Below are 15,325 nucleotides of genomic sequence, written 5' to 3' on the forward strand. Positions count from 1 at the left end.
ACCTGAGACTAGAGGGTCCTTGAGAGAAAACACTGAGTTTCAGTGTGGCTGAGACCGATTAAGAACTGTGTGTTTGGTTTCTTCCACTGTTGCCAATAGTTCCCTTCTGTCCTTGGGAAGGAAGAATGACTCATCAGAAAGGAAGAGATGGCAGTTTTTGCCCCTCTAAGGAAGAAACTAGGACTTCCTATTTCTAATGTCTAAACCTGTGCTGTCATATGGCAGCTGCTAGTCACATGTGGTCCTCAGACAGTTAAGTGTCTGACCTCGCCCTCACCTTTCATCTAGAACTTCTGCACAGAGGGCTGGAGCTGTCACGGAATGTCGTGGACTTAAGGAGTGAGTGCCCCGTGAATGGAGGCATTCAGCATACCTTAGAAGATACCTCATCCTGAAAACCTGTGGCCACCTTCTAGTGTGCTCAGGACCCTTGAGCTGTCTTTCAGGCCTCATTTCATTCAACTACATTTAGTAAGTGCCTGACTGAGCTGAGCCCCAGGAACGTGATGGTGAAAGATCAACTGTCCCCTGGGGGAAAAAAATCACTGCCACAGCCACCACCCTGATTGAGAACCACCGTTCCAGACTCTTCTAATAGGTGATCACGGTCCTTTGTGAGAGGTGGGTGGAAAAGAGTCATTTGTGTTGGGGGCAGAGGAGAGAAGCCGCAGCGGGGGGTGGGGGCTTCGAAGGTGGCCAGAGGTGGGCCGTTTCAGGGGTTCATCACCAGCTCTGGGGCTGTGTGCCCTTAGAGAACTGCTGAGAGGGCCCGAGAGGGGCAGCCTCAGTCCCCGGGCTCTCCTTTGGGGCACTCTCAGAGAAGGCTGGGTGCTGGAGCAGAAGCATCAGCAGCAGAGCAAGGGCCCAGGACCAACAGGGGCACCCTCTGCAGGAAACAAACGGACAGCAGCCAGGAACGGAAGTGGGACTCAGCTCACTGAGAGGAGAAGGCTTCCTTCGGTTCTGTGCAAGCTCCTGGGTTTCACGAACTGCCTAGGGAGGTAAGGTGGAGGAGGAGCCCTAAAAATATATATTGCCCTTCCAGCCATTTTGGGGGAGGCATCTCTGCCACATTCTAATTTAATTTAAGGATATTTTAAGTGATGCTACTTGCATCCCAAGGGTGTGAAGCATTTATACCTGCAACTATCACCTCAATATCTCCTTCTCAGCACTTGGCGCAGCCCTTGGCATGTAGAAATTAAACAAGTTCAGAAGAGGAAGCAAAGGAGGGAGGGAAGGAAGAGAACTTGCCATTGATTATCATGCAATTGCGGAGAAATGGCATGAAACAGACACAGGAAACAGAATTATGAACTTGTAGAAATTTAGAATTAGAAGAGATCTAAGAACTCTCTGATTAAAAGCTCTGCCCACACAGCCGACAGCAGCCCTAACAGGGTTGGTGCATTCAACTCCCATCACCCAGGTACCGTGGAGCTCCCTGCTCTGGAGGGGGATCCATCTTGTGTGGGACAAGAACGACTGAGTCAAAGTTCTTCTAATCCATGGAAAATATTAGAACTAAATAGAGAGTTAATCAGCACGACGGGAGACAAAATAACATCAAAATTCACACCTCTCCTATACACGCAGCAATAGCCAGTTAGAAATGTGATGGGAAAAATAGACCACGCACAAAGGCCGACCCCGACTATAAAACACCCAAGACTCAACTTAATGAGAAATGTCCAGATCCAATATTAGGAACACAATAAAACTTTACTGAAGGACATAAAGAAGGCTTGAATAAATGGAATGATATATCACACTCCAGACTGAGAAGACTCAATAATATGAAGATGTCAATTCCTCCCAAATTAAATCTATAAATTCAATGCATTCCCAATCAGAATCCTAAAGAGATTTTTATAGAACTTGACAAGCTGATTTCAAAGCTCATCTGAAAGAGTAAACAAGTAAGAATAGCTAAGAACATTTTGAAAACGAAGAAAAATGAGATGAGACTTGACCTACCAGATATCAAAACACACTATAAAGCTAGAGTAATTAAAACAGGGTGGAGTTGATGGATCAAAGGGACAGAACAAAGAACCCAGAAACCAAGCCACAGGGGTTATGGGAACTTGGCATAATACAAAAGTAGCACTCGAATCGGTGGGGGAAAGATAGACTAGTCGAGGTACTAAAAAAATAGTACGTGATGATTGTCTATCCACTTGGAAAATAAAATAATACGCGTTGTTGTTGTTACATTGCATAGGATGTCCAAAAGTAAATTCCAGAGAAATTAAAAATATGAACACTTTTTACCAACTGTCAAAGTATTGGAAGGAGACAGAGATGTGGAAACTTTCACAGGTACTTGACATGAAACATCTCATCCAGTCCTCAAAAAAATCCTGCAAGGCAACTATTTTTATCCCATTTTACAGGTGAAGAAACTGAGGCTCCAAATGGTTAGATAGCTTGCTCAAGACCCCACAATTAGACATGGGGAGGAGCCAGACCTCAGAGCAGCCACTGCCCCCAGTTCCTGTGGTTGCCTCGGCATGGTGACTGGGCGTGTGCAGAGCGGGCTGGGGAAGTTAGTGTTTCCCTTTCATGCCCGATCACTTCATCCCTGCTTTTTTTGTTTTATTATTATTATTATTATTATTATTATTTATTATTATTATTAGCATGTGTTTTTTCTATAATTTAAAAAGAGGTGGTGATTTGTTTGTTTGTTTTTACTTTTAGACTCTTAGCCTAGGATCTGGCAAAAAAAGAATTAGTACTAATAAACGTTAGAGTCACAGAGTTGTCATCGTCAGACAGTACTTCTTGAGTACAGTGTCTACGTTGTTCCGTAGCCATTTCAGCTACAAAAAAAACCAGCAGGCAAACATAGCTTTGGGAAACATTGCTGAGAGGGTATTAAGTATAGGCAGAGTGCCAGACACCATGGGGGATTCAGAGGTGCTGTTTTTCATCCTTTAGGATCAAAGGAAAGAAAAGAAATGAGTGCTGAGGAAAGAGAGGACATGAAGAAAGGATGGTCAGGAACTGGCGGCGGAGGGAGTGGAGGTGTTCTGCAGGGCAGGTTCCCCGGCAAGCAGCAGGTTAAGCCCCTTGTCTTTTGTCACTCCAACTTTCCCTATGTCACACTATTCACGTTGGTTGTGTTAGAATAAATTGTTGGGTGTGTTTGGGGATCAGACTAAGGGCAAGCTGAGTTGGGGATACTTGGATTTAGATAGATACATGAACGTGAGTCTCAGTCATGTCCATGTCTGGGTTACTTATTACTAGCCCTCCTGGTTATAGGAACATTTTCCAGAAGTATCCCCACCTCCAGCAGTCCCGACTTGCCCAGCATTGTGACATAAAGTTGCAGGGCCAGCATTGCAAGCAGTATGAGTGTGTCCTGTGGTCCCGGACAGAGAAGCCTGTGGGTAATGAAGGGGAAATAAGGCTCGATGTGTCCAGAGTCAGCATCTACTCTCTGGAAAATTTTTCGAATCATCAGATGTGTAATATTTGTAAGCAATTTCCTTTAAAAAAAAAATAGTTTGTGAAAAGCTTTTGAGTGTGGCTTCTGTCACTTAGCATAATGCTTTTGTGAGTTATCCATGTTTTTGCATGGGCCAGCAATTCATTCCTTTATGTTGCTGAGTAGTATTCCAGTGTCTGAATGGACCACCTTTGTTTTTTCATTCATCTGTTGATGGATACTTGGATTATTTCCAAATACAGCTGCCATACACATTTGCATACAGGTATTTTTGTGTGGATATGCTTTCATTTTTCTTGAAGTGGGACTGCTGATTCATAAGGTAAGTATATGTTTAACTCCATAAGGAATTGCCAAATTGTTTTCCAAAGGGGCTGAACCATATTTTTCCAACCAGCAATATACGAGAGTTCCAGTGACCCCACATCCTCTTCAGTACATGATACCCTCAGGTGGCATTTTTTTCCCAGTCCTTCCATACTTGCCCTTCACCATTGGTAGACAGACTACTATTGTTGCAGCCGAGTGCTAAGTTCAAGGTCGTGGAAGGGGTGGGCTCTCTGTTGTCCTGGGGGCTGGAGCTTTCTCATTGTTCCTGACCATCTGCCCCCCCAACCCACCCCACACATGGCAGCCAGACCACCTTCTATCTGCGGCTCTTGTGCAGGAGTTTCCCACTCCTTCCGAGGTAGAAGACCTCTAATGGTATTGACATAGGATCCCCCACCCAGAACTGGAACTGGTTGCCGCACCTCCCCCAGGGCAGAGGGACTTTTTTCTCTTACCAGAAATGAAGCTACAATAGGTCTTTATCTGGGCCCTGGGAATGATAGGATTTGCTGGCTCTCTCCTAGGAACTTAAGTCTTTTTCTCCTTTAAGACAAGAGTCTGGAGAGAAAGGTGAGGTTTGGCAGTTTTCCCACAGCAGCAGCCAATCCCCTCTTAACCCTGCCTGCTTGGCTGAGGGGGTCTCATTCTCATCTCTTGCCCTTCCCCCATTCTGTCTCCTGAGAACCCGGTGAAGGCCTAGAAATAAAAACTGCTTATGTGTGCAAACTCTCCCAGCCATCCAGACTGATGCGCCAGCACACACCTGGCTTCCAACAATTTAACATTTTAACTGATTTCTTACTCACTCTTAGGGAAACTGTGTGTCTTCCCCACTCCCTCCTTGAGCGCTGGGACAGGTGAGCCAGTCTGAACATCCTGTCTCTCTTCGGAGGTGCCTGCCTCTCTTGAATTCAGGCTACTTGGTTGTCCTGTGACCTCAGCGCCTTGGTAAGCTGAAGAAAGGTGGTGATTTTGTAGTATATCCAAGCTTTTCTCATCGTTAGTGTAGGAGCAGCACTCCAGCTTTCATCTTGGGCTGAAGTGAAATCCTTCTTACTGTGTTTTAAACTGCCTTCTGCCTTCTACCTGCTACCATTCCCAAGCTAACACTACATTTTCGGGCGGTCTTAACACTCTATTTCCAGGTACCAATTTTTGTTCAAAAATCTATTTGTCCTATTACCTATTTCTACATAACAAACCGCCTCCAAATGTGGTGGCTTAAAATAACTATGTACCATTTCTCGTAGCTCATGGGTTGCCTGGTCTCTGCTGGGCACTGATCCCCAAGAAGCTTGGCTGGCAGATGATTAGCAGAGGCCACAAGGTGAGCGCTGAGCGTCAAGGTTCACTGGAGGGCCATCTTCAGAGACTAGCTAACATCCTGCCTAACATTGTATACAAAGGGGCACCTTTCACATTTAGCTCTTAAATTTATCTAATAATAAATTTAACAGAAGAGAATATTTTTTGTGGCAGGGGTGGGAGGGACTTATCAAATAAATCTTTAATAGCACTAAATTATAAAGTAGAGGGAAAAAATAAATCTTATCACACCAAAATACAAGATTTCTGACAACAAAAGACAAAAGACATTAGTATACAAATGATTGAATGGAAGGAGATGTTTGCAATATCTAAAACTGATAAGCAATTAATGTCTAGATATAAACTCCTGCAAATCAACTAAAAAAGAGCACTGTAAATTCTAAAACATTTGCAAAGGATATTAAAAAGCAATTTATAAACAGTAAGTCCCAAGTGCTAAGAAGCATATGAAGAGGTGCTCAGAGTAGTTAGTAATCAGCAAAATGCAAAGTAAAAAAGTGAGCTATCGTTTTATATCTATTAATATGGCAAAAATTTAAAAGCTAGATAATGCCAAGGGTGAGGTGGGGAGTTGGAAGCAACCTGATTGTCCATCACTAGTGGATCAATAAATCACAGTGGATTCTCACCAGGGAATACTAAGCAGCAGGTACAAGCTACAGATTAAGGATACGTACAGTAACATGAATGAATATTAATTGTCCGCCTGACTTCTGTTTTGAAAGAAACAGAATGAGATATAATATACAGTACCATTTACCAAAAAAAAAAAAAAAAATACAGATGAAACAACAACACACGTTTTTATAAGAACGTGTACAAACAAAACTCCATATTAACACATTAGAAAGGTCACTATTGGGAGAGGAATAAAAGTGGAGTGTAGGGATAAAGTTTAATACAAAAAAAGTGTTTTAATGTCAGAGGACTTATATTACCTGACTTTCAGCCTTATAAAGCTATAGTAATCAAGACAGTATGGTATTAGCATCAAGATGGATAAATTGATCAATGGAACAGAATAGAGAATCCACAAATAAACCTGCACATATATGGTCCATTGATTTCTTTTTTTTACAAAGGTACAAGAGTAATTCAGTGGAAAAAGAAACAATTTAATATCCATAGGTAAAAAGTTATTTTGGATCCATAACTGAAAGCATATAAAAAATTAACTAAAAATGGATAATAGACCTACATGTAAAATCAAAAACTATAAAATATAGGAGTAAATATTGGAAGAAAATATAGCAGGAAATCATTGTGACTTGGGTCAAAGATTTCTTAGTGCCCGCACCAAATTATCAATCCATAAAAGAAACATTTGATAAATTGAATTTCATCAAAATTAAGAACATGTGTTCTTTGCAAGACATCACAAAAATGCAAAAGAAAAAAAATTTGTAAATCACATATCTGATAAAGGGCTTGTATCCAAAATAAAGAACTCTCAAACCCAACAAGAAAACAAACACTCAAAGTTGTTTTTAATGGATAAGAAATTTGAACAAGCACTTTACCAAAGATTTGCCAATGTCAAATAAGCACATGAAAAGGTGTTCAGTATCATTAGTGATTAAGAAAATTCAAATTAAGACATGGAGATACCACTACACACCAATGAGAAAGGCTATAATGAAAAAGACCTACCATGCATGCCAAGTACTGGTGTATCTGTGAGGATGCCAGGGAACTGTAACTGCCACACACGGCTGGTGAGGTTGCACAATGGTGTGACCATTTTGGCAGTTTCCTAAGAAGTTGTAAACACACATCTACCATATGACCTAGCCATTCCATTCCTAGGTGTTTACTCAAGAAAAATTAAAGCATCTATCCATACAAACACTTGTATGTGGAAGTTCATTGCAGTTCAAAAACTGGAAACAACTCAAATGTCCATTAACAAGTGAATGGATAAACAAATCGTGATGTGTGTTGTAACATCCAAAACAATGTAATAGTATAAAAAATTTTACTTAGCCATAAAATGAAAAAAACTACTGATAACATGAAACTAGATGGGTGAACCTCAAAAGCAATTATGCTGAGTGAAAGAAACCAGACACAAAAAGAATATATACTGTATGATTTCCATTTACATAGAATTCTAGAAAATGCAATCTGATCTATAGTGACAGGAAGCAGATCAATGGCTGTGCGAGGACAGAAGAGGAAATTTTTAGGGATGAGGGATATGTTCATGATCTTGATTGTGGTGATGGTTGCACAGGAGCATACATATGTCAAAACGCATCAAACTGCACACTTTAAATATGTGCAGCTTATAGTAGATCAATACCTCAATAAAGTGTTTTTAAAAAGAAAAAAATAATATCGCCCCCAGGGTCACACAGCTGGTAAGTGGCAAAGCGCGATTCAAACGCCTAAGTCTGCATTTGTAGCCGGCTCCCTTAACCCCCGAGCTCCCCGAAACAAGGGCACGAAGGTAAGCGTTGGAAAGGAGTCGACGCCGGTCGCAGCTGGCGGGAGTTAATGATTACGGGTGGCGCTCCTCCCCGGCTGCGTCCCCGCCCCGGGGCGGCCCGAGCGCAGCCCCGCCCCACGGCCGCCCCGTGCACCCCGCGCCGCGCTCGCCCTCACCGCCGCCACCTGCTGCTCGCCCACGTCCGCGCTGCGCCCCAACATGGTGAGGGGGGATAGCGCGCCCCCGCTACCGACGCAGCCCCGTTAGGAACAGGCGCGCAGTGGGGTCGGGAGAGAGTACGGGGGCCACACGGGGTCCCAGGCCTGGCCGGCTGCAAGGACAGGGCGGGGCAGGGTGGGGGAGGGTTCCTCTGATCCCCTCCCAGACAGGCGCGCGCCCGGTGGAGAGTCGGGGTGTGCGCTTTGCTCCCATCCCCGATGGTGCCGCAGGGGTGGCTGAGCCCCGGAGAGGGCCGTGGCGGGTCCAGGTAACAGCCAGGCCTGCCCCTGGCTCTCAGGCCAGAGCCCCTAGGCGCCACAATGCCTCGGGCGGGGCTTAGTAATCGCCCTAGGCGGAGGTGGGGCGGTGGGACTAGGGCCAGGGGTTGAGGGACAGATATCGTTCCCCTCCGGTTCCATTCTGTATTTGGGGAAGGGAGGTGGGGTAGGCGGAGACACCTGTGTGTGTGTGTGTGTGAGGAGGAAAGACTGAATTTGTGTGTTCCTCTGCATACCTGTTTACTGCCCTTCCGGCTTGCTCTTCTGGGCGCAGGAGCTGTCCAAGCCCTCTGTGCACCCGTGTTGTCCCCGGCCTCGGAGCCAGCCCCAACACCGAGGGTCCCAGCCTCTGTGCTCACCTGTGCTTCAGCACCCCCCCACCCCAGTTAGAGAGGTGAAGGTGAGACCTGGGGGCAGCCAGAAGAGGGGTAGGCCCCAGAAGCTTTACTTCACAGCCCATTTCTTGCTTGAATGTGTTAGGAGCAGTCCAGACTGCAGTGACGCCTGGGAGGGCATTTTGAAGGCTATGGCTCAGAGGCAGAGGAGGTACTGAGTGAGGCTGACTGTGAGGTGCACCAAGGACCCAAAGATGCAGGGTGTGGGTAAATCAGTAACTCCTTACACACTCTCCCAGAGGCCCAGGCCAGGCAGGCCTGGTCTGTGATTTACTAAGTAAACACCACCCCTTCACCCTCTCTGAGGGGCTTGTTGGTTCAGCCCCAGGCTGTGAGTCTTGGGGGATTCCAGAAGACTCTAAAGAGAAAGGGAGCTCCCAGGAGTACCCACCCACTCCTTTCAGAGCCAAAGAACTAAACAGTGGGCTCTGATGCCTTGGCTGACATCTGGTCATCTGGTTGCCTGGATACGTGGACCAGGCTTATCAGCCACTGAGAAAGGGCCAGCTTTGGAATAAAGATGGGGGCTGGGCATGTGATGTGGATCTCTACTGCTGTCTCTAGACTTCTGGAGCCTAGGAGAGGAGACAGACCAAGTCAGATCTTCCAGAGAGAACACAGGTTTTCAGGAGGGAGAAAAAGACCGACTCATCAGAGTGCTGCAGTCCTTTTCCGATTCTGCCCAAATCTGCACGGCCCATCATAAGCCTACTGCCCCAGGAAGCCTCCTTTTAAAAATGCAGATGACATTCCCTTATTAAAGTGTCCCACGGGCTCCTCTCGCTGATGTGAAGTGGAAGTTCTGGTCCCCTTTTACCCATGAAGCCAAGAGCTGAGTGTGTGGGGCCATCTGGCTGGAGAATGGCAGACGTGGGGCTTGAACCAGTCCTGCCAACTCAACTCATGGCTTCAAGTCTGTGGCCTGCCTCATAAATGCTGAATTTAACCTCCCTCACATTCTCTCTCCAGACCTTCTTAATTTCATCTTTCATTTAGCACTCTACAGTTTGTCCTTGGTTAGTTCTACTTCAGGAGCCTAACTCTGGGATCCCTTAAGCTCCCAGACGTGGATCTTCCCAGAGGATGGGACCTTTACTTCCTTCTGTTCTCTGAGGGTTCTGCTCATGGCCTGAACTGTACCGATTTGGGCTGCCCTGAGGGCACTTTGCACAATAGGTAAATCTATGGATGGGGCACCAGGTTTGCCAGCCACTTTGGCCAAGTTACTTCCACTTTTAACAGAGCTGTGTGGCTCCAGCTTCTCAGGCCGACAGAAAAGGTGGAAGTCTGAACCCTAGGCCTGGCAGCGGGGAACCAGAGGCTGCATGGGAGCATTGTGGAGTACCTAGATCATTGGGAGGTAGTGCCAGTGGTTGTCAACTGCGATGTGGCTAAGAATCACCTGGAAGTTAAGTGCTGGGTCCTTTGCTGGCCCCAGAGAGGCAGAGGCACAGACCCACTTAGGGAACAATGCCTGTGCTCTCACTGGGGGTGAGGGTGGGGAAGAGCAGTGGTCATTTCCCTCTTTAGGCCTCAGTTTCCTTTTCAGTACACCTGTAGGGGCAGAGGGATGGACTGCATAGGTCCATAATAGGAAAAGGAAGGTTGGACAGTCAGGGGGTACTCTTTTTCTGAAAGGTTGTGTTGTAATACATAAACAGCTGGGATTGGTTTTGCTTTTACTGCCTCATTAATGTGAGAAACCTAGTTTTTTGGGGAGAGGGCTCTGTAAGGCTTTGGGGGCAAGGGTGGGGGAGAAGTGTTCCAGTCCCAAAGATTTACATCACACCTCAGGATTTTCTGTTCTTCTGAGTGGAATGTAAAATCTAAGAACCTATCAGTGCATGAGCCAGGGCCCCACCTCCAGGGCAGGGTGCCACCCTAGACACCTCCCAGTCTATTGCTTTAGACCAGCTGTCCTTTGACTGTGTCACCCCACCTCCAGAGCAGCCAGTGGAAGCTGGCTCAATTCCCCCAAAGGTCTGGGGCCCTCTCGTTTGTCCTGTACAAAGAATTGCCCTTGGGCCTCTGTTTGTTCCCTTTCCTAGGCTGGCAAAGCACACAGGCTAAGTACTGAGGAGAGGGACCAGCTGCTGCCAAACCTGAGGGCTGTGGGATGGAATGAGCTGGAAGGCCGAGACGCCATCTTCAAGCAATTCCATTTCAAAGACTTCAATAGGGTATGGCACCAGGGTGGGACAGAGTTTTCTGAGACTGGGGCTAATGGGGTCACACTCCAGAACTTGTTCTCTCCCTTAAAGTCATGTTAGCCAGGACTCTCAGACACTATATTAATTCAGGAAGTGTCATCCGTGGGGATTGGAGAGTGGGTAAATGAGTCTTGGGCTCTCCACACCTGGAACTTTGAGAAACAATCCTTAGAGGATATAGTTAAGTAGGAAACATTTTAGTAGAGAAAAGATTGACCAAGACTAAACACCTTGTTAGTGACTCGAGTAACAAGACCTCCTTCCTACTCCAGAAAGACCACCTTGAACTCCAGCCTCAGAGCCAGTGGCAGGATGCCAGGCAGAATGATTAAAGCTAGAAGGAGTTTCCTTACAGGAAGCTCATCCAACCTCCTGATTGAGGCCTTACACTGGCCATATAAAGGTGCCCAGCAGTCTCTTTCTCCAAACACTAACCTAGGTCTTACTTCACGAAATAGGCATTTGGCTTCATGACAAGAGTGGCCCTGCAGGCGGAGAAACTGGACCACCATCCTGAATGGTTTAACGTGTACAACAAGGTGAGTGATGTGTGTGTGTTGTGCTCGGCCCTGTCCCAAGTTCTGAGAACGCCACCTCATTCTGAAGGCCCCTTCCTTGGATTTCCCTGTGCCCGCTCCTCACCCATAGGTTGACTGTCCTCTCCTCCTGCTTCATTCATCTTCCTAGAATCAACATAAACAAATACTCGGTCTAACTCTACATTAAAGAAATGCAAATTAAAACACTGTGAGATAACCTACGGTTAAAGTAGACATTAAATAGACAGCAAGATGGCAAAACCCATGGAAGGAAAGCCCATGGGAATCAGACCTATTCACTGTTAGTAGCTCTACATGACTTAAATCTTTCTGGATGTACGGAAGAATGAAAAAGTAATAAAATTGAACCAAGAAGAGCCATGCACAGCAAACAGATCAGACTGGCTGCTGAATGAACCGGAACAGTCATTAGATGCTGCCATGTGCAAACAGCTATCTGGATTCTTTCTAAAAACGTTAAGGCTGGAAAAGATGATCTGTAAATGGATAGTGTTTAGGAGCTGGAGTTGGTTTTGACCTAGTCTTTCACTTTTAGGTTGCTGTTGATATTTGGATATTTCATTTACCCTATAGCTAAAGTCACCATTGTTTTTGGAGATGTAGTAGAAGATAGCAATGTTATAAAAACATGTCAGGATGGCAGACCCCAGGGGAGATTGTAGTATCTGGCTATTACAGGCAGGCCTCAGATATACTGCGAGTCAATTCCAGCCCACCGCAATGAAGTGAGTATCACAATAAAGCAAGTCACACAAAATTTTTGTTTCCCAGTGCATATAAAAGTTATGTTTGTGCTACACTGTAACCTATTAAGTATACAAAGCATTATGTCTAAAAAACCAATGTACATACCTTAATTAAAAAATACTTTATTGCTAAAAAAAAATGCTGTCTGAGCCTTCAGCAAGTTATAATCTTTTTTGCTGCTGGAGGGTCTTTTATTTCAACTGGTAAAAAAAATGCAGTATCTGCAAAGCACAATAAAATGCGGTATGCCTATTTTCTGGAGCTCTTCACGTGCCTGAGCTGAACAGCTAGTGCCTCTCTTTGCCCTTAGGGTAAGTAGTGGAATCAGCAGGCCCCGAAAATCTGCTTTTGTTTCAGGTCCATATCACCCTGAGCACCCACGAGTGTGCGGGCCTTTCGGAACGGGACATAAACCTGGCCAGCTTCATCGAACAAGTAGCTGTGTCCATGACATAGACCCAGCCTTTCCGCTTTGAATTCTTCAGGGAAAGAAGTGACTGAACTGGAAATCCAGAGAGAAGGAATGGAGGAGCCCCAAAATGTGGCTACAGTTAAAATTGCCAAGTCCACCCTGCTCTCTCCATGGAGGGGTGAGTGCTTGCTGTGGAAAGAGATGCCAGCATCACTGCCGACACCAGGAACTTAGACCTTTCCCCGGCACACCACACTCTTCATCCTTGGGGCTCTATTAAATGTACACTAATTTGAATAAGATCTTCTCATTCTTTATAACTTCCCAGCAACAGCAATGATTTTCTTTCCAGGCTGTGCCTTTGCTCCCTTTGTAATTCACTTCTCAGGAAGCTGTGATAGAAGCTATGCTTAAGACAAAATCTTATCTTAGAAAAAGCCAACCCTATCCTATGTGACAGAAACACATGTGCTTTTACGCCTCAAATAAAACTATCTTTCACTTGGCTTCAGGCTCTAGAATCTTCTTTTCCACAGGTCAGTCCAAATAGGAGTCAAGCATTTAAAGCACTTACTATGTGCAAGGATCTGGGGAAAAGGAAATCAGACCACCCTGCCTTCAAGGAGTTCATTATCATCTGGTGGAAATAAACAGGAAAACAGTTAACTATTACAAGGCAGGATGAATTAACACTAGAAGCAAGGATAAGAAATGAGCTATGAGCTAAGAGAATGGGAAGTGATTAACAAGGGTCAATCTGGTGGCTTCATTTGAGTTATGCCGCAAAGACCTGGATTCTTTTTTTTTTCCCCTCTTTAATTCGCCTCCCGCCTGCAACACACACTTCCACCCCTGACTTACGGATGTTGCCCATTTCCCCTTGAGAACTGGATCTCTGAAGGCGGGGTGTCTCTTCCCACATGCTCGCAGCTTGCGCCTACATCCAGGTGCACCCGGGGGGCGAACCCAGGACCTTCTGCATGTAAAGCAGACGTGCTAACCACTACACTATGGAGCCAGCCCCAAAACCTGGATTCTCAAGGCAGAGATGGCTGAGAGAGCATCATGAACAAAGATAAAGGAGTGCAGGGCACCTGCAATATATGGTAAAACCTGACTAGAAAGGCAATCAAGGGCCACAGTATCAGGGAGATTTCTAATCCTGATGGTTTCTGCACTCGCTTATAAACTTAGCCGAAGTCTCAAGGCTTGCCTGCTTTTACAGTATAAGGGCAATGACTAAATCCACAGCTTAGGAAATGATAGGCTATTTACCTTCTGAGCAGTTAAGGAACAGAGTCACAGATTGGTCCTCCAACTCAGTAACTACCTAGGACAGATTACCACAGATGTGCAAGGACTGAGGGAGGGGACAAGATCAGTGTCATCTGTACCCCATGTGCATGCCACATGGATATCATTTCGTGAATGCCATTTCATTATGCAGAGTTCTCACCTATGACTCTCTAACCTGAAGCTGCCTGGGCACTCTGCTGACCTACAAATGCTAGGGTCACTTGGAGTGGCATCTAGCAATGTCACAACCCAGTCACCATAGTCCTGCAACAAAGGCCAGAAAAGAGGCACAGTTGGTGGTTGAAATTTGAGCATGCTGCTGGTAAGAGGGGCTGTAGCAGGACTCCCTTCCCAGCCTATATGTTAGTAAGGATTACTACCTGTTAAGAGCTAGTTCTCAGTAAAGCTTAATATTAAAACCAAAAAGGTTCGGACAGTGGTCCCCCATCTGCTCCATCTCCGACTTAAATTTTTCTCAATGTGTTTTGATCTGATGATTGTGGATAAGGGGATAGAAGCTACCAGACATGGATATGGACTATGTATTATATCACCTTCTTGCCTCTGCTTATTCTCATGGATCGAAGATTGAAAAACATCAAACTAGAGAGCACTAGTTATATGAAGCACTTTTATGTGGGACAAAGACACAAGCAACACTCTTTAGAAATAAATGTTTATTCTAAAATTAATTCAAATAATTAAAATTATAGATGATATTGAGATTATGAAAAAGAAGAAATCACAAGAAAAATGAAGCAATTAATCTTAAGAAAAAGCTCTCAAACACCTGACTTGCTTGCCCAGGCTATAGTTGGTGGCTATCAAATTAGGCCTCCATCATTACTTCTGTGACAACTGGGTCTAGCTATAAGTGGTCTGTTGCTACCAAGAACCTAGAGAAGGCAAAGGGACTCACGGCTATAAGAAGCTGGTACAAGCATCCAGACATCATTTCTTGGATGGGCCAGGCCTCCTAACCAAGCATATCCTGGCCCCTCTCTCTCTCTTGTTTACCCCAAAGCAAAGAGGTGCTCATGGAACCGAGTCATTTGGCAGAAAACTATAACCAAGACTACATTCCTCAGCTTGATTCTGGCAAAGTATGAATGGGCTGAAAGCTAGAATAAAAAGCTTGGTTATCTGAATGACAGCCTTTGGAACCTGAGTGACCCTTTGGAAAGACTTTTCATTTCTTAGTCATAAATGGAATAAGACATCCAGCAGTTACAGGTGCAACGACACTCTGAGGGTTTCTATCAGCTCCCAAACCAAATGCAGGGTTTAAAGTCAGTGTCCTTGGGTTAGACAGAGCCACTGTCCAGGTAGCTGAAGACTACCTCAAATGGCTCAATCCATCATTAAGGTATAAGTAGAAGTTGGTGATGAAGATGACAGAAAACATAAGGCAGGGTCCTGGCCCTGGGGAATTAAAGACCTGAGTTCCAGAGCGCCTTAAAACAGGTATTACCATTACTCCTGGCAGAGCTATGAAAATGCTGGGAATTGGGCAGGAGTGCTGCTCATTCATTCACTTCTTTGGCCCTGATAGCCCCACAAGGGGGCGATCTCTCACCAGCAGCCAGTTCAAGAGCTGCCAGTACCCCATCTGGGATCACACATGTGTGCCTAAATAAATAAATGAATGCAACCATCCACAACAA

At 45.3% G+C, this 15,325-nt stretch overlaps 1 protein-coding gene across 1 annotated transcript; it reads left to right on the top strand.

The window, feature by feature from the left end:
- Positions 1 to 7,682: 7,682 nt before the first annotated feature.
- Positions 7,683 to 12,871, top strand: PCBD1 (pterin-4 alpha-carbinolamine dehydratase 1). The gene is made up of 4 exons (XM_006915542.3): positions 7,683 to 7,766; positions 10,485 to 10,616; positions 11,105 to 11,185; positions 12,311 to 12,871. The coding sequence occupies exons 1-4, from the start codon at positions 7,764 to 7,766 to the stop codon at positions 12,407 to 12,409; spliced, it is 315 nt and encodes a 104-aa protein (XP_006915604.1). The 5' UTR covers positions 7,683 to 7,763; the 3' UTR covers positions 12,410 to 12,871.
- The last annotated feature ends 2,454 nt before the right edge of the window (positions 12,872 to 15,325 follow it).

Source organism: Pteropus alecto, unplaced genomic scaffold (assembly GCF_000325575.1).
Source record: "Pteropus alecto unplaced genomic scaffold, ASM32557v1 scaffold155, whole genome shotgun sequence".
NCBI lineage: Eukaryota > Metazoa > Chordata > Mammalia > Chiroptera > Pteropodidae > Pteropus > Pteropus alecto.